The 23,483-nt window shown below is 41.1% G+C and overlaps 1 protein-coding gene across 1 annotated transcript; it reads right to left on the bottom strand.

Moving 5' to 3' along the window:
* Positions 1-2,113: 2,113 nt before the first annotated feature.
* Positions 2,114-22,901, bottom strand: LOC136179331 (NLR family CARD domain-containing protein 3-like; the record flags this gene model as incomplete). The annotated part of the gene is made up of 6 exons (XM_065955506.1): positions 2,114-3,621; positions 12,739-12,912; positions 13,338-13,511; positions 17,440-17,613; positions 20,479-22,357; positions 22,637-22,901. Coding segments are annotated over 6 exons (2,679 nt in total), but the record flags the coding sequence as incomplete, so codon positions are not given.
* Positions 22,902-23,483: the final 582 nt, after the last annotated feature.

Here is a 23,483-nt window from a genome sequence, read left to right as displayed (position 1 = left end):
GAGGACGTCATGTTTCGGTTTGTCACGTTTTCATCTGGAAAGAAACCCGAGATTTTATAATAATTCATTAAAACATGACAGATGTATTTAGCTGTGAGATGAGTCTCAACACTTGTAGTTTTACAAGTAAATTGTTTAATTTAAATATAGGCTTACCTGCGTTCTCCCACTTTCTCGCGAGACTTCTTTCATAAAACATCTGCTTTTATATTGTAAAGTCATGAAAGGTTTACAGAGGTACTCCAAAACCGACTATTACAGGTAAAGATATCCAGATATGATGCAGAAGAAATGTTTAAAGGGCCTGTCAAAGAGTGTTTTTGAACTTTTCATCACTTTTTCTCTCATTGTTCACCACAAAGCAAAAATAACAGTTAGAAGCAAAAGGTAGCCCGCTGCTCTTACAATTATTGTACAAATATTTTAAGAGGTGAGCGACTTAATATGTGAAATATTTAGGGACACGTACCAAAGCTATGGTACCAAACTACAGCACGTTGTGCCATTATCTGGACCCCTACTAAAGTGAGCACTTCTAATTCCAGGGTCCGGTCCATACATGTTAACATAACATAAAAGTCTCCAAAGATGTAACACATCACCTCTAACACTGCTCAGGAATGAGGAGACGTAAAGGCATGTAGGTGTTTCAGTCTGAAGTCTGTCAACATTAAAAAGATCAGATCTGCTCCTCTTCTGAGCTTTATGTTGACTTCATAACAATCTCTACTCCTTTAAGTCGAGCAGCAGAAGAGTGTCAGTGTGTAAAAACAAAAGGCTCATTTATTAGCTGAACTAAATCTGCAGGAGTTTTCCATGTCACTGATTACAACAGAGGCCGATTAGGACGGGACCCTTAAAACATTTAGGGACTAATTCAGAGTATACTCACTTCTTCAGGCTCCACTTTGCATCAGCAGACCATTCAAAATATTAACAACAGAATATGAAGAAGATACATTAGAGGGATTCAAATAGTTCAGTCATAATTTGAGGTCACTGATGGCGTTTATGTTTTATTAAAGGAGAAAATAACAAATATGCTAATGTCACGACTTAATGGTTAGGCTTAGAAATCAGTTTTTTTTAAATGTTCCCACCACTCCGCTGTTTTAGTAACACCACTGGGAACAAAACTAATCAAACATCTCTGTATATTCATTTCAAATCATTTAGTTAACTCCTCCCCTGCTCTGTGTAAGATGATGTGAGGTTTCCAAACGATATCCAGCAGTCTGCGCTGACGATCGATCTCTTCCTCGTACTCCACGATAGTTCTTTTAAAAACTACAAAAATGTCTTCCGCAGCAGCCGTTAGTCGCTGGTTGATAAACTCTCTCAGACTCTCAGCTGAACACGTTGTTGTGGTTTTATTAAACTTTAAAAAAAGATGAACTAGGACAACAGGAAAGTCTGAGAGGAAATGTAGCTGCGTTCAAATCTGGTGCTCGCGCTGTTTCCTTCCGCTGTGTGTCACACTATAAAGTATCCTACCGACGGTGGAGGTGCTGCAGCCTTTTGTTCCGCTTTCTGTGGATTTATTTTGTTCAAAACATGTTTTTATTATCAGAAACAAGACGTAAAAAACTTCTCTTTATTCAACAAACTAGATTATATTGTACAGTGAGTTACTATGGTTACAGATAGACAGAAAGTGTGTTATTAAGGTTAGCCTACAGGGACAGTGAGTTACAGAGATACTTTATTGATACCGAGGGTAATTCTATAATTACTAAAGTTACACAGGGACAGACTGTTACCATGGTAACATGAACAGTGGTTTACTAAGGGTACAGGGACAGTGAGTTACTATGGTTACAGGGACTGTTACTATGGTAACCGGGACTGTTACTATGGTAACTGGGACATGCTGTGTCTGTCTGGAATATGCTCCAATCTGATTTTTTTTCTCCACAATGAAACTAAAATAATGATATGAATTATATACTGAACTAAAGTCTATATTTACTGTGTCATCCAAAACTTCAGGTCGGCTTCATGAATTAAATCATGAGGAATTAACTTTTCCTCGATGGGACCTGGAGCCTGATGAACATCTGAAAACAAACGAGTCAAGAGGACAAAAACATAAACATCAGAAAATAACACCAACTTCATGTTTGAGTCAAATGAAGTTTAATTTCAAAGAAGATTAATGTACAGCCTTAATAAAATCCAGACTGTGATATTTAATAAACAGAAGTGGTTGATGTTATTTAATGCAACATGGCTGTCGTATAAGAGGCGGATTGGAAGCAGTGAAACTTTGTGTTGACATGGTGTCAGTTATTTAAAAAGTAAATCACTTGTAGAATATAGAGACATTATTTGAGTGAATTATCAAGAGTAACACACATGAACAACATGACAGAAAGATCACTGTGTCTGGCTTTACACCAAGAGCAGAAACACCAGCCCATCTTAAAACACAGGGTTAATTAGATCAGACGAGGAACTCGTAGAGAATGTGTTGAAGAAATGTGGAGAACATGTTCCCTCTAAAGTGAAGAAGAGTCCAAGTATTCAGTTACAAACTACAGAGAGACTCAAAGAAAGCTCAACTTCCTTCACACTTCACTTCATTACAGAAGTCCAGTCAAAGATTCTTTTTCTACCTTTGGATCGCTCCACACTCCTGTCCACTAGGGGGCAGTGATTACAAAAAGAGACATTAAACTTGAACATGAAATATAAAAACATAAGAACAAATAAAAGAGCTGGCATCATCTATCTTTCTTTGTGTTTCCTGACACAGAAATAATCTCTTCAGATCGATCAGTCTGGGAGGAAACTGTGGAAACAGTGACACCTGCTGGCAGAAAGCAGTGATAGCAGCAACAGAACCTAAACATGAATTATTATTTAAATAAAACCCTCCACAGATTGAATTTATTTCTATTTAAAATCCTGAGATAATAAAAACAGAAGGTTCAAACATCAAAGTGTAATAAACATCAGAAGTTAAAAATAAAGATAGTTTGATAACGTGTCCGTTGTTACCCTGACATGATGAATGAATATCAATGATTGAGTCTGCATGTTATTCAGCTCTTTTTATATCATCTCATATTACATCAAATATTCAGGTGCTGACTCTGCACCTGGATCCAGACATCCTGTTTGTAGTTCTTTTAAAAACTCAGTGAAGCCTCCTCTTTGTTTTGATCCAACAAAGAGACGACTGATTTATTATCAGACGACCAACGACTCGTGGTTAAAAGCAGAACTTCACACTTTAACTTGCACAGCTGGAATCAACTTCTACTGTTATCTGTGAATATGAGTCAATGAATAACCTGCACCACTACACATGTCCACAGGGTGGCGCTGCAACAGAAACATTTATATACAAATCAAAGAGTTCATCTTCGGTCGTTGAGTCATGAAGCAGTTTAAATTCAGAACATGAGAATAGAAAAATGTCCGAGGTCATGGTCCTGTGTGTGACAGTGGAGCTGATCTCAGAGCAGCTCAGACTGCAGCACTGAGAGTCATCTGCACTGTGATTGGTCCGTCAGTCTCCCAGTAACACAGCCCAGTTAAAGACTCACCAACACACCAGCTGCTGCTTCCAGCTCTGTGATCAGCAGGATCCTCTCTTTAAAGACTCACCACCTCCACCTGTTGATATAAAAAGACATAAATGAGAGATTAGACTCTGAGAGAGACTTCATGATGATTCTTTATATTATTCATGATAAACACAGACGGGGCTCGCTCCAAGCTATATAACAGAGCTACTGACACCATATGAGCCAGCCCGCAGTCTTAGATCCTCAGGTGGGGGCCTCCTGGTCGTTCCAAAGTCGAGACTTAAAACTAAAGGTGACCGGGCCTTTTCAGTCAGGGCCCCTCGACTTTGGAACGACCTCCCTGAGGAGATAAGACTCGCAGACTCCCTCAATTCTTTTAAATCCCTTCTTAAAACGTACTTTTACAGACTTGTTTTTATGTGATGTCGTCTTCTTAATGTCTTTTCTTACTGGTTTTACTATTTTTATCTTCTTTTACTTCTTACTGTCTTTTATTTATGCTCTTATCTTAACTCCTCTTGTGTTTTAACTTAATGATCTTACTTACTTTGTCTATTTATGTTTTATATTTATATATACTTTTTATTATTATTAATATTATAGTTTTTATTTATCCTTTAACCACTTGTTTCTATTTCTTTTTCTGCTCTTACCTTCTTATTGCTATTATCTTTTCATTTGCTTTTAGCTCTTTTAGTTTCTTACATCTTTTTAAATCTTTGCTCCTCTTGGTCTCAGCTCGTGTTGTTGGGTTCTTGTGTTGCCTAGGTTCTTATGATGGTTCTTATGATGGTTCTTATGATGGTTCTTGTGTTGCCTGGGTTCTTATGATGGTTCTTGTGATGGTTCTTGTGTTGCCTGGGTTCTTATGATGGTTCTTGTGTTGCCTGGGTTCTTATGATGGTTCTTATGATGGTACTTATGATGGTTCTTATGATGGTTCTTGTGATGGTTCTTGTGTTGCCTAGGTTCTTATGATGGTTCTTATGATGGTTCTTATGATGGTTCTTGTGTTGCCTGGGTTCTTATGATGGTTCTTGTGATGGTTCTTGTGTTGCCTGGGTTCTTATGATGGTTCTTGTGTTGCCTGGGTTCTTATGATGGTTCTTATGATGGTTCTTGTGATGGTTCTTGTGATGGTTCTTGTGATGGTTCTTATGATGGTTCTTGTGATGGTTCTTGTGATGGTTCTTGTGATGGTTCTTATGATGGTTCTTGTGATGGTTCTTGTGATGGTCGGGTTATATATGTCTGTTGGGTATCGTGCACTTTGGGTTCTTTTCTGTTGAATTGTATTTAATTATTTTTAGTATTTTGCATTTGTTTGTTCTTGTTGTTGTTTATGTTCTTCTTTGTTTGCTTTAGTTTGTTCTTGTTTTTGCTGTTTGTCAAAGCACTTTGTAAACCTGTGTTTTTAAAAGCTGCTATATAAATAAAGTTATTATTATTATTATGATCATATAATATCATCGTTGTCATGATTATTCTGATTATCAGTGATACAGAACATCCAGTATGAAGAGCAGCAGGGACTTCAGTCCTGCTCAGAAGTGAAGTGGGCGTGGAAAGTAGCACGCCACCTTTCAGCTCTCGTGGTCACGTGTTGGTGACTTGAAGCTTAAAGGGACAGAGAGTCCTTGAAGGCATCATCGTGTCAGAGACCGTTGAGTGATGTGTTTACTGAGAGTCCTTGAAGGCATCATCATCGTGTCAGAGACAGTTGAGTGATGTGTTTACTGAGAGTCCTTGAAGGCATCATCATCATGTCACAGACAGTTGAGTGATGGGTTTACTGAGAGTCCTTGAAGGCATCATCATCATGTCACAGACAGTTGAGTGATGGGTTTACTGAGAGTCCTTGAAGGCATCATCGTGTCAGAGACAGTTGAGTGATGTGTTTACTGAGAGTCCTTTAAGGCATCATCATGTCACAGACAGTTGAGTGATGTGTTTACTGAGAGTCCTTGAAGGCATCATCATCATGTCACAGACAGTTGAGTGATGTGTTTACTGAGAGTCCTTGAAGGCATCATCATCATGTCAGAGACAGTTGAGTGATGTGTTTACTGAGAGTCCTTGAAGGCATCATCATCATGTTAGAGACAGTTGAGTGATGTGTTTACTGAGAGTCCTTGAAGGCATCATCATCATGTCACAGACAGTTGAGTGATGTGTTTACTGAGAGTCCTTGAAGGCATCATCATCATGTCACAGACAGTTGAGTGATGTGTTTACTGAGAGTCCTTGAAGGCATCATCATCATGTCAGAGACAGTTGAGTGATGTGTTTACTGAGAGTCCTTGAAGGCATCATCATCATGTCACAGACAGTTGAGTGATGTGTTTACTGAGAGTCCTTGAAGGCATCATCATCATGTCACAGACAGTTGAGTGATGTGTTTACTGAGAGTCCTTGAAGGCATCATCATCATGTCACAGACAGTTGAGTGATGTGTTTACTGAGAGTCCTTGAAGGCATCATCATCATGTCAGAGACAGTTGAGTGATGTGTTTACTGAGAGTCCTTGAAGGCATCATCATCATGTCACAGACAGTTGAGTGATGTGTTTACTGAGAGTCCTTGAAGGCATCATCATCATGTCAGAGACAGTTGAGTGATGTGTTTACTGTTGATTCATGTAAACTGTGTTTAAATCTAGCAGCAGCAGTTTCTGATTTTCTCTGCCTTTTGGGACAGAAATAACAGCAGACATTAAACACACCTTAAAGAGTTATTTCCACCTGGATGAACTGCAGTGTCTCACAGGTGTGCTGTGTGTAATCTGTCCCTGTGTGTGTTACGAGCCTTGTGGAAGAACAATGTGAACCTGTCTGTGTCTGTGCATCTCACCATCTTACTAATGGAGCCTTTAAATAGCATGGAAATACTGCACCATGACTTTAGAGCAGGTTTTTGTTGGTCCATGGTGCAGCTGCTTTCTGCCCTCTGAGACAGCAACGCCCCACCAACACACCTGAGCACAGGTCATGTTAAGACCTAAACACACTCAGGGGAAAGAGGAAGTGCTGATTCAACGTTTACTGATGTAAAGGTTCAAGTGATTTATCTCAAGTGTCCTCACAGGGAAATGAAAAAGTGTCCCTCTGAAGAACATTTCTTTGTTTGGTGCAGAGTTAACAGAACTTCACGTCATATTTCAGAGATCATTAAACTGAATTTATTCTGACTTCAAATAACAGAAAAATAACAAACATTAACTTTGCTCTAATCTGTTTGATGAAGAATGTCTAACTGCTCTCAATCTGAATGGCTACTCCTCATGTCTCTTATTTTTCGTCGCTTGAACCGGAAGTCGTTCTGTGCCGCCATGTTGATGGACGTCTCAGGTCTCTTATTTTCAGCACAGAGGATCGAGGAAACTTGAGACCAGCCTTCCAGGAAGTCTTTTTACAGACAGACACGCCCCCTTATCAAATATCATTAACTGACTGAATCAGACTTCAGTGAAACTTCTCAACATTAGCAGAGTTTAATAAGGGAGAAAAGACGGACATTGAAAAGACGCTAAACAGACACAGCAGACATTTAAGTGTCTGTAAACATCTGTCAGTTTGTAAAGAGTCGGTCTGTGATGAGCTGGAATTAAAAAAGTGTTTGACATGAAGATTAACAAAGAACCTGTTTGAAACCTGAAGTAAATTTGGACTTCACACCAACTTTATACGCTGGTTGAAAGCTATGAACAAGCAGCCTAATGCCAGAGTTAGAGTTAATGGAGTAATGTAAATGTATTTTTAAGATCTCTAAAGGTACCAGACGAGGAGATCCATTGTCACCAATGATGTTCGTACTATCTATTGAACCGCTGGCAGAATATATATTAAGGTAGAACACCTGAGCTGGTGGGGGAAGTCATTTAAGGATACCTTTCTGATAGAAAAGGACAGCTGTCATTAAAAGTAACACATGAACACCAAGATTCCTTCAAGTGTTTGTGTCGGCGTGTCTGCGTGTTTACAAACTACTCGCCGTTATATTGTATAGTTTCTGCTTATAATATGTCTACACTCATGAGATGAGATGAGATGAGATGAGATGAGATTCAACTTCATTGTATACAAGTATAGAGTAACGAAATGAGGTTTGGCATCTCAGCAGAAGTGCAAATAAGCAGAAAGTGCAAAAGTCTGTGCTATGTACAGTAATTGAGTGCAAGAGTCTGTGCTATGTACAGTAATTGCAAAATTTACAGATGTAGACAAAAAAAGTGAATTATTAGGTAAATCTGGATGGCTGGGTTAATGGGATGCAATAAATATAAATAAATGCTATAAATAAGTAATGCTACAAAATAAGTGTGTTCTTAGGATTATAATATACAGATTAAGATGCAGTGAGCATGCTATACTAATAATATACAGATTAAGGTGCAGTGAGCATGCTATACTAATAATATACAGAATAAGATGCAGTGAGCATGCTATACTAATAATATACAGATTAAGATGCAGTGAGCATGCTATACTAATAATATACAGATTAAGGTGCAGTGAGCATGCTATACTAATAATATACAGATTAAGATGCAGTGAGCATGTTATACAAGTTTACAGATAATTTAAAGAATATGAACATACTATAATACAATAATACAGATGGATGAGAGATGTGTGTGTGTGACCAGGAGGAGTGGTGGGTGTGAGGTGATATGGAGGGGAAAGGGGGGTCAGCAGGGTGCAGAGAGAGAGAGGGAGAGAGAGAGAGAGAGAGAGAGACAGAGTTCAGAGTTCGGGGTGTGAGGTGATATGGAGGGGAAAGGGGGGTCAGCAGGGTGCGGAGAGAGAGAGGGAGAGAGAGAGAGAGACAGAGTTCAGAGTTCGGGGGGTAGAGTTCAGTAGAGAAACAGCTCTGGGGAAAAAGCTGTTCCTCAGTCTGCTGGTTCTGGTCCGGAGGCTTCTGAAGCGCCTGCCGGAGGGCAGGAGGGTAAACAGTCTGTGGGCAGGGTGGGAGGAGTCTTTAAGGATGCCATGAGCTCGCCGCAGACAGCGTGTTCTTTGGACATCCTCAATGGCAGGAAGTGGACACCTTGTGATGCGCTGGGCGGTTTTTACCACCCGCTGTAGCGCCTTACGGTCTGCGACAGAGCAGTTTCCGTACCAGACTGAGACACTGCTGGTCAGGATGCTCTCGATCACACAGCGGTAGAAGTTCATCAGTACAGCTGAAGACAGGTGGTGTCTCTTCAGTGTCCTCAGGAAAAAGAGGCGTTGATGAGCCTTCTTGACCAGACTGGAGGTGTTAGTGGACCAGGAGAGGTCCTCTGTGATGTGAGTCCCCAGGAACTTGAAGCTGGAGACACGTTCAACAGCCATCCCGTTGATGTGAATGGGGTTGTGCGTGCTTCCTCTTTCTCTCCTGAAGTCCACGATGATCTCCTTCGTCTTGCTGGTGTTGAGGAGCAGGTTGTTGTCAGCACACCAGGCGGCCAGATGCTGTACCTCCTCCCTGTAGGCTGTGTCATCGTTGTTGCTGATGAGGCCAATCACCGCTGTATCGTCCACAAACTTGATGATGGTGTTGGATCCATGTACAGGTCTGCAGTCGTGGGTGAAGAGGGAGTAGAGGAATGGGCTCAGCACACAGCCCTGTGGTACGCCTGTGTTGAGTGTGATGGTGGTGGAGCAGGTGTGTCCTGACCTAACATACTGGGGTCTGTTGGTCAGAAAATCCATTATCCAGTAACGGAGGGAGGAGCTGAAGCCCAGGTCTCCGAGTTTAGTGTTCAACTTGGAGGGGATGACAGAGTTGAATGCTGAGCTAAAATCAACAAACAGCATTCGTGCGTATGTGTTGTTATTGTCCAGATGAGTGAGCACAGAGTGCAGCGCAGTGGAGACTGCATCCTCTGTACTCCTATTGCTGCGGTAGGCAAACTGGAATGGGTCCAGTGTGGGTGGGAGGCAGTTTTTCAGGTGTGCTAGGACCAGTCGCTCAAAGCACTTCATTATGATGGGTGTGAGTGCCACAGGGCGGTAGTCGTTCAGGCCTGTCGGGCTGGAGTGTTTCGGCACTGGGACAATGGAGGTGGCTTTGAAGCATGCTGGCACAGCTGCTTGGGCGAGGGACAGGTTGAAGATGTCCGTAAAAACCCCAGTGAGCTGCTCCGCACATGCCCTAAGCACGCGCCCGTGGGTGCCGTCTGGACCAGCAGCCTTTCGAGCGTTGATCCGGCTCAGTGCAGCGTGGACGTCTGTGGAGGTGAGTGAGAGGGGCTAGTTGTCTGCAGGAGGTCTGGTCGTGGTCTGTGTCTCTCTGTTGTCTCTATCGAAACGAGCATAAAAGTGATTTAGCTCGTTCAGGAAGGAGACATCTGTGGTTATCGGGGTGGAGTTTCTGGGTTTATAGTCACTGATGGCCTGGATGCCCTGCCACATGCGTCTGGGGTCGGAGTTGGAGAAGTGTTCCTCTACCTTCAGCTTGTAGCAGTGCTTGGCCTTGATGATGCCCCTCCTCAGGTTTGCCCTGGATACGCTGTAGGCCATTGCATCATCTGATCTGAAGGCGGTGTTGCGGGCCTTCAGCAGGAGACGCACCTCCTTGTTCATCCATGGCTTCTGATTTGGGTACGTGGTGATCTGCTTCCATGTTGTAACACTGTCGATGGTGGTATTGATATAATCCAGCACAGAAGAAGTGTAGGTGTCAATGTCTGTGTGAGAGCCCAAGGTAGCCTGAGAAGCAAACATACTCCAGTCTGTGTGATGGAACTTGTCCTGAAGTACAGAGTCTGTCCCCGCTGGCCACACTTTAATCGTTGTCACTGATGGCTTCACACGTTGGATGAATGGGGAGTACTTGGGGATGAGGAACAAAGAAAGGTGGTCTGACTGTCCCAGGTGGGGGAGGGGGGTCGTGGTGTAGGCCCCTGCGATGTTTGTGTAAACATGGTCCAAAGTTTTGTTTCCTCTTGTATTGCAGGAAACATGCTGGTGAAATTTAGGGAGCACTGTCTTTAAGTTTAAAATCACCTGCAACTATAAATGCAGCCTCCGGGTGAGCACTCATGCACTTTAACTTGTGTCAATACTGTCCATTTACAACTCTGTTTTTGCACATTTACATTCAATCTTCCATATCTAATCTTCCTATTTAAGACTAGTAATGCTTAGTTAAATCCTGGTTGTATATATTCACAGTCTTAGTTTTGATATTTTTAGTACTTATTTACTTTGTATTTAATATTATATTGTGTTTAGATTTGCTAACATTGTGTTTTTTACTCATATATAATGCCACAATTTCCCAGTTTGGGATCAATAAAGTAATTCTATTCTATTCTATTATATTTACACACATTTCTAAGTAAAAGAACAAGTTGATAAATTCCACTCTTTGTGTGGGAATGTTCTTCCTCATTACGCACAGATCCGTGCTCACACACTGTTGATAGATGAGCCCCCTGGACTTTTCTCCTTTCTTCTAGGTCAGTGGTTCTCAAACTTTTTAGACTGCGTACCACCTCCGAAAATATTTGGCTCTCCAAGAACCACCATTATGGTAGACGTTAAAAAACACTGTAGGCCTATTTCTACACACATTTCATGCAAGAGGCAAATTAATTCATAAAAAGAATATTATTTATTATTGACTGCTGGCAGCCACACTGTAGGCCTAATAAGGGCTAGTGCTAGAACTGGCACACACAAAAGTGCAGAACAATAAAAATGACAACTTTATACTAACAACCTGTTTGGAAATATTTAGTCTCCAGTGTTTCCCACACTAACACGATACCTGGGCCCAAGTATATTTCCAACCTGTTCTCAATTAATTTTTCATTAATTCATAAAATTGCTGCGTGCCTGAGAGAGCGAGAGAGAGCGGGGGAGAGAGAGAGAGAGCGGGGGAGAGAGAGAGAGAGCGGGGGAGAGAGAGAGAGAGAGCGGGGGAGAGAGAGAGAGAGCTCGTGAGAGTGCAGGCGCCGATCTGCAGGCTCCGTGCAAACAGCGCCGCTTTATTATAGCCTAAGTCTCTGCGTTCAACATAGCAAAACTGCCTTTTTAAAAAAAATCCCTCTCGACTCCTACGGAGTGTTAAGACATCAAAAGAGAGCAGAATCACATCAGCTTCAGAGCTCCAGAGAGAGAGATAGAGGGAGGGGGAGCGATAAGGTCCGCTGTCCGTACATGCATCAAAACTGAAGCTTCTCCTGGCTCCGTTTTAAAAATGTTAATGTACAGCTGCTTGCTGCCGATTGTGTGCTGAACTCCAATAAAGAACAGAATATCTGTTAATGTAGACCTACAGCTGCTTGCTGTTGATTCAGGACTGAATTATAACAGAATATCTGTTAATGTAGACCTACAGCTGCTTGCTGTTGATTCAGGACTGAACTATAACAGAATATCGAGTGGAACTTTTCAAAACGCGGGGCGTACTCCTGTTGTTGTTTATGTCTGTGCGCGAACATAAATTGAGCAGATTAAAGTTGTTTGTTGCAAAAACTAGATTAATTTAGAGGGGAAAACACATTTGATATAAATACAACCCAATAGATACAAGACAGATAAGATAAGAGTACGACAAAAATAAATTGTCATTTTATGCTGAACGGGTTTGTTTTTTATATTGTGGAGATTTCTTTGCATACCACCACAGAGAGCCCGCGTACCACCGGTGGTACCATAGATTGAGAACCACTGTTCTAGGTGTATTTTTCAGCACTTTTGTAGTAATTTGTTTGTATATTTAGTCACTTCTAACTTCTCATCTGCCTTGGTATGATGTTTACATTTTGATGATTAACGTTCTTTGTTTAAATGTGTAACCTTTTTACTAAACCATGTGACTACTACTGATCATGTGACTGGCTGGAAACTGTTAAAGGAAGTAGCTTGGCTGCCATTTTGTACCTGCCCTGATGAAGGCCTGTATGGCTGAAACATGTTTTTATGAATCTGTAGCCCTGATGAATTAAAGGCTTTTTATGCTGAACCCTCTGAGTGCCTCAGACTTCTTCAAAAACTTCTAAGTTGGATCCCCGCACGGAAGAGCACCAGAGGAACTAATTACCAAAATAATTTACAACACCCATGCAGCACTCCATGCATCTGCTTTTTGACTGGAAATATTGTATTTTCAAATTCCAAACATTTCAAGGTTTTTAATGACTGTACGAATCCTGAACTGTGTTTAGTGAAACCCTGTAGAGACCAGGATGGACTAAACCCAACCCTGTACTCACCTCAGAGTCTCCAGTCTGTAGTCTGGATTCTCCTGAAGGTCACACAGCAGCTTCACTCCTGAATCCTGCAGCTTGTTGTCTCTCAGGTCCAGCTCTCTCAGATGGGAGGGGTTGGACTTCAGAGCTGAGGCCAGAGAAGAACAGCTGATCTCTGACAAACTGCAGTAACTCAATCTGAATAAAGAATAAAAGATGTGAATAAAGAGAATGATCAATCAGATGATAACATAACAACATAACTAGGTCCAATAAGTGAGTGTGTCCCTAAAATAAGTAGAGAGACTTTGTCATTCTGTTATTGTGGATCATGTGTGTGTGTGTGTGTGTGTGTGTGTGTGTGTGTGTGTGTGTGTGTGTGTGTGTCTTCAGTTTTGAACATTTAATAAAAATCAGAAACTTTATAAACTTAAAGAACTCCATTTAAACTATTTCAGTAAAAATCAGATTTTTTTATGATGCAGATTCAAACAAGAAAATAAACATGAACAGCATTCAATCTAAAACTTCATGGACGTCAGAAACATGTGAACATGAAAATGTTTCAGCTGATAATCAAACACATGAGATGTAAAACACAAACAGAGAAGAAGAGAACTGACCTCAGAGTCTCCAGTCTACAGTTTGGACTCTGCAGTCCCTCACACAGCAGCTTCACTCCTGAATTCTGCAGCTTGTTGTCATTCAGGTACAGCTCTCTCAGATGGGAGGGGTTGGACTTCAGAGCTGAGGCCAGAGAAGAACAGCTGATCTCTGACAAACTGCAGCTCCTCAAACTGAATAAAGAATAAAAGATGTGAATAAAGAGAATGATCAATCAGATGATAACATAACAACATAACTAGGTCCAATAAGTGAGTGTGTCCCTAAAATAAGTAGAGAGACTTTGTCATTCTGTTATTGTGGATCATTCAAATGTCAGCTTTCTACAGACATCATCCAAACATTCATACAGCTGTTCATGTCAATAAAGACACCAACATGTTACTGACCTCAGTCAAGATTACACAACCAATACTCTACTGAGCTTTACACACCTGGGAGTGTGTGCGTGTGTGTGTGTGTGTGTGTGTGTGTGTGTGTGTGTGTGTGTGTGTGTGTGTGTGTGTGTGTAGAAGTGAATGTGAGTGTGTGGAAGTGAATGTGTGTGTGTGTGTCTCTGTGTGTGTGTGTGAGTGTGTGTCTCTGTGTGTGTGTGTGTGTGTGTGTCTCCGTCTCTGTGTGTGTGTGTGTGTGTACTTCATAATAAAATATATATCTGTTAAATTAAGACAGAGATGGGTCGGCTAAGTCTTTTCATCAGCAGGTAATGGAGCCTCTAGAGCTGTCAGTATTTAAACAGCAAAGCGTACACTTTTAGGTTATCTCAAGAAATAGCTGATAAAGATGGCAGATACAGTATATCATCATATCAGGTTTCTTACTCAATGTGAAGTGCACTCTAGAGAATGCCTACGCTCCTAATAAAGGTGAAGCTGAATTTCTTTCCAAGTTGAATGTGATTCCATCTCAATAACCGAGTCATTGATCCGGTTGTGGATAGGCCTGGCCGCCCACTTCCATCTGATGGTGCGTTATCAGCAGCACTTCATGAATTAGGCTAAAGGACATTTTGGCAATGACTGACATATGGCGTGTTGTAAATCCTACAGCCCGTGAATACACATTTTATTCTAATGCTCATAACTCATACTCTCGGATTGATTATCTATTTTATCACAATCTATGGTGGAGAATGTGATTGACAGCAATATACATAATATGATTATTTCAGACCACACCCCCTTATCTGCTCTCCTCTCTCTTTCTGTAAATAACTCCCCCCCCCTCTCAGTGACCCGCTGGATCAAACAACTGTGAACTACAGCTTAAAAGCTTTACAACATCCTTTAGGTAAACATTTGACCAAAGACCAGGACACTTCTCATGGCTCTGAGTTTACATTAGACTGCAAATGTCGTCTCTGAAGTGGCAATCAACACACCCACAGATACCTCATGCTGAGATCTGGGAGACCTCAAGGAGTTGTAAAACTGACAGAGACTTTTTGGTCTTCTCAAATTAAAACAATACTGCCCCCTCGTGGATAGTACGAATCGGGTCGTGTTAACAACAGTAGCTCCGAGTAATAATTTCTAATCCAAAATCCTCCAGTGTTTCCCACATAGACGATACTTGGGCGCGCCGCCCAGGTACATTTATGGACGCCCGAGTATTTTTCCTACTTACTTATTTTTTCATTCATTCAAAACATTGCTGCCAGAGAGAGAGAGAGAGGAGGAGGAGGAGGAGAGAGAGAGAGAGAGGAGGAGGAGGAGAGAGAGAGAAAGAGAGAGAGAGAGCGCTCATGGCTCCGTGCAGCTTCAGAGAAAGAGAGAGAAGGTCCTCTGTCCTCACACTTTTCTTGTAAATGCATCTTACACCAATCAAAACTGAAGCTTCTCATGGCTTCATTTTAAAAATGTTAATATACAGCTGCTTGCTGCTGATTCTGAACTCCTATAAATAACAGAATATCAAGAGGAACTTTTCAAAACGTGAGGCGTACTCCTGGTGTTTGTGCGCGTCTGTGGATAAATTGAACAGATTAAAGTAGTTTGTTGCAAAAGCAAAATTAATTTAGAGGGAAAAACACATTTGATATAAATACAAACCTAATATTAAAATAAACCATAAGACAGGGGTGTCAAAGTCCTATTGGGTCAGGGACCGGATTTGTTCAAATGAGACCTCAAGTGGGCCGGACTAATTTTGCAGACATCACTATAACTCAACACATGGATATATAGGCTAATGTATGATTAAAAAAAAAGACAAAAAAAGGAGAGAGAGAGTGTGAGAGAGAGAGAGAGACTTTAGATGTGTGTGTGTCAGGCCACAGCACAGTTGTCACTCGTTAAGGTTCATCACAGATTAAACCTGCTCACATGAATATGTTGTCACAAACACACAGAGTGTCTTTGATGTAAACAGTCATCTTCAGGTATTTCACTGTCAGGCATCAAATGTTTCCAAACCAACAGACTTGAATTTCTCCTTCAGCGTTGATCACTGCAGTCTGATCAGCTCCGTGTGGAGTTCAACTTCTTTAACTAAGTAAACTCAGTTAAACCACTTTTGATATGAGTCTGGCAGTCTGTTCTTCTACGTGTCCGCAATATCGTGATCTAACTCTGTCACTGACTTTTTATGCACCGTGAATCTGTGCCATCTCCGTGCACAATTTCAAGGAAGCATTTTAGCGCTGCTCCACAGTTAAACCAGCAGACCTCTGTATGATCGGACAGCCTGTGTGTGATATTGTTTTCAGATAAGAATGAAATGTTCAGTAATAGTTATATTTTTACAGTCTGATTAAAGCTGGTGATAAAGGCACAACAGCAGGCTACTGCATTTAGAAGTGATGTCACACTGAAACTTTTAGGTGATCAACAAGTTCACCTCTGGGTGACCTAAAAATGAACCATCTGTAAATAAAATCAGGTAATATTCATTTTAATTTACTGTTTTTACAATAACCAGAGGTAAAATAAGTCTATCATCAGGCTCAACGCCGGTGTCCACAAACTACACTGGATGTGAGGAGACGGTCTGGGCCGTTACGCAGGACAGAGAGGATTGTTTTTTATTTGCACGAGCTGCTCTTTGTGGCTCACTCCATAGGAAGCTTTGTTATCATTAGTAAAACTTTTGTTTTCCATCAGTCAAGACAGGAGAAACTGGTAAGAAGTGTGAGGAACTGAAGACCGTCATGATGCACTGCAGTGCAGCGCCTCCTGTCGTTAAGTCACGTAGCTTTGATAAAATTCTGGCAACTTGTGAGCAAATAAAACTAAAGAAATATCGCTCCTTCGATCTCTCTTGAAAACCTGCATTCTGTGTCACCTCTCTCAGGTGTTCAGCCTGTTTTCTGATGTGATGTATTACCAGCGTAATGCAGGAGCTCGGCCACTCGTCTTTTTCATGATACTCCCTGCTGCGAAAATAGTTCCAAGTGCCCCGTTTGATTAATTTTCGTATCATGATATTAACCTTTACGTTGCTCATTATAGGTTTTAATACAATTCAGGGAAAATAAGTATTACAAAAAATGTATTTATAAAAAATAAAAATATATTTTTCAATACATTTCCTCCTTCTTCCCAAAACGTCTCACGGGCCAGATGAAACCTGCTGTCGGGCCGTATGTTTGACATCCCTGCCCTAAGATAAGAGTTAGCCCTAACCCTAACCCCCCCAAAAAAGACGATCGTCTGCAACGAAAAGTCAACTAAGTAATATTTATTCTAGTTATAGAGAAGACATTCAATCAAAGAGTCTTCAATTTAAACTTTCCTTTGACAGTTTCAGAATCTCACAGTGTCACAAACATCTCAGACAAAACAAGTGTTTGACTTTATTTTTACGTCTGATGGTTGAAATTGGAATGATTGTTTTTCTTTGTTTAATTATTCATAATTTATCTAAAAATCAGCTGTTCAGGTGGTAAAGAGTGAAATATACAACAAGTTATTTTTTTGATATATTTAGGTTTAAAATGTAAGGCTTTAAATTGCTACCACTCTGTGGATAAAACCACAGAAGAAGAAAATGGACTTCAGCATTAAGATGCTCAGTGTGGATCATTTGATTATCAGCCTGAAGTCTACAGTTTAGTTTCACATCATATGAATCTGAACAGAGAAATGAAACCTGTTGTCTTACCTCAGAGTCTCCAGTCTACAGTTTGGACTCTGCAGTCCAGAACACAGCAGCTTCACTCCTGAATCCTGCAGCTTGTTTCCGCTCAGGTCCAGCTCTCTCAGATGGGAGGGGTTGCACTTCAGAGCTGAGGCCACGACTTCACAGTGAGTCTCTGACAGTCCACAGTAAAAAAACCTGTCATGACATTAATGGTACATAATATGTTATTTAAAGGAATGTCTTAATATTTTGACAAATTGTGTTCAGTCACATCAGAGGTTCAGCTGATCTGAACTCACTTTTGTAAACAAACATTTCCATCACTTGTAAACGTGTGTGTGTGTGTGTGTGTGTGAGTGTGAGTGTGAGTGTAAATAAAGTATAGCATAGTTATACATGAATGATGGGTAAAACATTTACCCGCCCTGTGGCAGATAGCCCTCTGAAATGTACTCGCCAAAAAGAAAATCTAGGCGTTTGGCGGTTGTTCATTTCAGACCCTGAGTATACATCATTACATCATACATAATATCAAATCAAGGCTTATAGTATTCAAGTAATAGGCTATTAATGACAGGAAATGTTTCAACATTTAAAGAAAATACTGACATGCTCTTTGTCTCGCTTTTTAACAGAGAAAAAAGTTTATTTTAGATCTTTAACTTTACTATTTTGAGGCTGGAACGAGTTTTCATTGTAGCCATGTAGGCTAACTCATTTAGCTGCAATCTGCTCATAGAGTCAGAGCAGAGCAAACAGCAGACCGGGGACTCAATTTATGTTGTTTGTTGTCACAAATTGTAAAGAACTGTGGCTTAAGAATCAGGCTGTGTTAACTTGTCACTGTGTAGCTTTATTCTGAACTCACACACTGCACGTAACAACAATGCACTCTATCAGGTACGGTGGCTGAGGAGGATCACAGTGCAAAGTCGCACTTCACAACAGCGCTTCTAGCGCTCTAATGATACATTACACAAATCACTCTGTTACGTTACTTTTATTAACCCCTAACCCCCCGTTACATGCTCAACTTTGTCAAAGCTAACTAGAGAAAGAAATCTTGTTTTTTAAGCTTATAGCAAATGAATTGTTCTCAGATGAATTCTTATTTTGAGTTTGTAAATTTGTAATAAAGGGGCACTTAAGAGACGGGGGGGGGGGGTTGTGACAACAAACAACATAAATTGAGTCCCCAGTCTGCTGACACGACTTCCTTTAAAAAAAATAAAGGTGAGCATAATTCTTTTAATTTTCTACGGAACATAATACCTTACTAACACAATTAAATGTACTGGAACAAATGTGTGTAAAACAAAAAGAAAATGTATTATTTTGTCCGGTTTACTTTTTTCTCCACCCGGCCACCTTCTGTCTGTAACGTGATGTAAGGTATTACTGTTGGTAACTTCAGTAATCATGTCACTTTTACTAAACAGTTATCTGGTTAATGGTGTTACTTTAAGTTCTTCTACTGTCAGTGTTGCTCCCCCGACCTGGCCTAGTGGTGCCAGAGAAGAAGTTTCTGGATGTAAATACAAAGAAGCAACACAGTTTAGCTGTGTTCAACTTGCCTCTCTTTGGGGTATTATGCTCCTCACAAGCGCTATGCGCCCTCTAGTGACATGATTGAGGATTGCAATAGTAACAAGTTCAGTGCACTGGAATTCGGCTCTAAACAGATATTTTAGACACATAAACATAAAAAGATATGTTGGGGTCTATTTTTAACTCAATACATTTGTTCTGACTGTCCCAATGACTTTTAACACAGTTTTCAAATCTTGTCATCCATTTTTAACTTTTTGATAACCTTTGTTTTTAGCTTTAGACGATACACATTTTAATGAATTATATACAGGTTTTTTTTAACCCTTTACATCAGCATAAAGTGAGGACAGAAAAACTAATCAAATGTCCCTTTCCACGCACGCTAACACAACTCGTCAGACTTTAATCTCGTGACGTTGGCTCGAGTCCATGAAGGAGGAAAACAAAAATGTCCGAGCGGTTTAAATCAAGACAAAGAGAAATATTCTTGATTTACTTAATAGACCGTGTGCAGGAGTTAACCTTTAAATCAGCATTCAACATTATCCCAGTCTTTGGTTAATGGGGTTGTAATTAGGGCTGCCGCGGTGATCCAAGGTGGCTCAATAGCGTGGTGTGAGGTAATATCACACTGTACAGGTTTTAAAACCAACTGTCATGATTATAACTGTTTCAGCTGTGTGTGTGTGTGTGTGTGTGTGTGTGTGTGTGTGTGTGTGTGTGTGTGTGTGTGTGTGTTTATCCTTTTTGATAAATCTTATAGTTAGGGCTGACGCTGGTGTAGACCAGATCCTAGTTCTGCTGCTATAGACTTAGACTACCAGGAGAACTGATACCTCTCTCTCTCTCTCTCTCTCTCTCTCTCTCTCTCTCTCTCTCTCTCTCTCTCTCTCCCTCTCTCTCTCTCTCTCATTTCTCACATCTCTCGCATCATTTCCTGGGAACTCCTGAGGTCTATGAGGTCCCCCCCCCCCGTTCCCTATCCCTCTTCCTGCATCTGATCCCATCTCCCCCTTTCCTTTTTTCAAGCCAGGTCCAGTCTTGGCACGAGGGCTGTTTCATCATGAGCCGGTAATTTACATGAGCTGTAAATGTTGCTGCTTTGCTAAAGTGCTCATGATGGATCTTTAGGTCTTTGTAATATTGAAATAAGTAAGGTCTTTTTACCTGCTCTTTTATGATATTAAACAAGAGTAAAGTCTTTGACCTGTAAAGCGTCTTCAGATGACACTTGTTATGAATCTTATCTTGTTGTTACCGTGGTTATTCATTTTTGTGGTTACCGCGACAGCCCTAGTTGTAATGATAATAATATTTATTGTAACAATAATCACTGTTGTTATTACTGACACTAATAGGATGATAAGAAAACTTGTAACAAAATACAAGTGACTGAAGAGTTTGTTAATATTTCAGATAAACACTGTTTTCAAAAACCTAGATATTGTATAGTATATATTTGAAGAACTAAACTTATCTTTACTCATATTTAATCACATCTGGACTTACTTTGCCTTCCTGCAGTTCCTCACAGCTGGAATCAGTCTCAGTCGTCCCTGGTCTGATGTCTTGTACTTCCTCAGGTGCAGCTCATCCAGAACCTCCTCTGACATCTGCAGCATGTAGGCCAGAGCAGAGCAGTGGATCACAGAGAGTTTCTCCACTGATCTGTTCTCTGACTTCAGGAACTCTTGGATCTCCTGATGGACTGAGAGGTCGTTCATCTCTGTCAGACAGTGGAAGATGTTGATGCTTCTGTCAGGAGAGATATCTTTACTGTTCATCTTCTTCAGGTTTTTGATGACTCTCTGGATCATTTCTGGACTGTTGTCTCTCCGACCCAGCAGGACTCCTAAGAGTCTCTGGTTGGACTCCAGAGAGAGGCCATGAAGGAAGCGAACAAACAGGTCCAGGTGACCATTTTTACTTTTCAGGGATTTCTCCATGGCACTCCTCAGGAAGACATCCAGGGATGAGTCATCACTTTCAGGAGTTTGAAAAATGATGTTTTTCAGGAAAGCCTTCACTACACCTCTCTTCCTGTTTGTCAAACAGTGGAACCTGTAGACTGCAGCCAGGAACTCCTGAACGCTCAGATGAACAAAGCAGTAGACTGTTTTCTGGAAGATCACACACTCTGTTTTGAAGATCTCTGTACAAACTCCTGAGTACACCGAGGCCTCTGTGACATCCAGACCACAACGCTCCAGGTCTTCTTTATAGAACATGATGTTTCCTTTCTCCAGATGTTCAAACGCCAGCCTCCCCAGCTTCAGAAGAACTTCCCTGTCAGCCTCCATCAGCTCATGTGGACTTGTCGCACGTCCCTCATCATACTTGTTCTTCTTCCTCTTTGTCTGAACCAGCAGGAAGTGTGAGTACATGTCAGTCAGGGTCTTGGGCAGCTCTCCTCTCTGCTCTGTGCTCATCATGTGCTCCAGAACTGTGGCAGTGATCCAGCAGAAGACCGGGATCAGACACATGATGTGGAGGCTCCTGGATGTCTTGATGTGTGAGATGATTCTGCTGGACAGATCTTCATCATCACTGAACCTCCTCCTGAAGTACTCCTCTTTCTGGGCGTCAGTGAAGCCTCGTACTTCTGTTAGCCTGTCAACACATGCAGGAGGAATCTGATTGGCTGCTGCAGGTCGAGAAGTTATCCAGATGAGAGCTGAGGGGAGCAGATTCCCCTTGATGAGGTTTGTCAACAGTGTGTTTAATGGTGATTTCTTTGTGACATCAGACACAACCTCTCTGTTTTTGAAGTCCAACGACGGTCTGCTTTCATCCAGGCCGTCAAAGATGAACAACAGTTTACAGACAGCGAGCGTCTCTGCTGTGACCTTCTGTAATGTTGGATGGAAAACACGGAGCAGCTCAAGAAGACTGTACTCCTTATCTCTGATCAAGTTCAGCTCCCTGAATGAAAGCAGGATCACCAGACTGACATCTTGGTTCTCTGAGCCGTCTGCCCAGTCCAGAGTGAACTTCTGCACTGAGAAGGTTTTTCCAACACCAGCGACGCCGTTTGTCAGAACCACTCTGATGGGTTTCTGTTGGTCGGGTTGAGCTTCTGTCTTTTGGTTCTGTTGGTCGGGTTGAGCTTCTGTCTTTTGGTTCTGTTGGTCGGGTAAGGCTTTAAAGATGTCCTGACACTTGATTGGAGTCTCATGGAGGGTCTTCTTTTTAGAGTCTGTCTCAAGCTGTCTCACCTCATGTTGGGTGTTCACCTCTTCACTCTGTCCCTCTGTGATGTAGAGCTCAGTGTAGATCCTGTTGAGGAGGGTTCTACTTCCTGTTTCATCACTTCCTTCAGTCACATGTTCACATCTTTTCCTCAGACTGATCTTAAGTTCATCTGTAACCTCCTGCAGACCTCTATCTGCTGAAAGAGAAGAAACATATCCTGAGACTGGATTTATAAAATGATCAAATAAACAATTGTCATTATTACACATTAAGCAAACTGCATGACACAAAAACATCCCTGTAATAAATGTGTGCTGCTACAAGAGAAATAAAATATACTGAATATAAACTGACAGCAAGAATCAGATAAAATGTAAATGTTTCATTTAACTATATATCAATGAAAATACTAACTGCTCTGTCTTGTTTTTAGACACAATGACTTCAGTCTTACTTATTACAGTGCTGGACTTACTGGATCTCTGCAGTCCTCCTCTTATTTTAGATCGCTTTCCAGACTGGGGACAGGAGGACTCTCCTGATGAAGTAGACTGGTCCCAGTATGAGGTGAGACACTGTCTACAGAACCAGTGTCCACATCTGGTAGAAACTGGATCTCTTGGGACACACTGATACAAAGCACAGCTGGACAGCTGCTCCTCCACAGAAACAGACCCCTTTGTTATTCTGTGGAGATAAGGGAAATCATAAAGCCGTGAAAACTGACACTGACATTTAGAAACCAGTGGTGGACTGAATCAAATAAAGACACAAAACGTTTTAAAAAGGTGTGCCATGTCCTCCGCAGTGAGCATGTGCAGAAGTCTGTCTGTGTAACCATAGAGTCTACCATCTGAGTCCAATAACTGATCTACAAGTGTGATGTTATTTTCAACCAGTTTTCAAAAAACAGGGATTCATTTTTGTAGAGAATGTCCTTATTGTTCCAGATGTAATATCTGTGTGGAGAGAAGTTATGTTTCAAGATGAGAGACCAAGTCAAGAGTATCTGTTTATGGAAGTTGGATAGTTTGATCAGGATTTTACTGATATTATAGTTGCACAGTAATAAAATTCCAGGCCACCAACTTTAGAAAAAACATAATTAGTGAAGTTTCTGACGTAACTAGGACAGAGATAATATACTGCTCCTTTAAGTTTATAACGTGTACATCTGGAGAGATTTGTATCTGAAGGAGATTTAGGAGTCCCCTCAAGTTGAATGTTTACATTGAGGTGTTGTGTAGGATTGTAGTATTGCCAAATATGGATGTGTTACATGATGTTTTTTTTGACCCATGATGAAAAGCAGACGTTTAGAT

Source organism: Labrus bergylta, chromosome 5, assembly GCF_963930695.1.
Source record: "Labrus bergylta chromosome 5, fLabBer1.1, whole genome shotgun sequence".
In the NCBI taxonomy this organism is placed as follows: domain Eukaryota; kingdom Metazoa; phylum Chordata; class Actinopteri; order Labriformes; family Labridae; genus Labrus; species Labrus bergylta.
The sequence above is the reverse complement of the archived record's forward strand: the minus strand, read 5'-3'. Positions and strand labels throughout refer to the sequence as shown.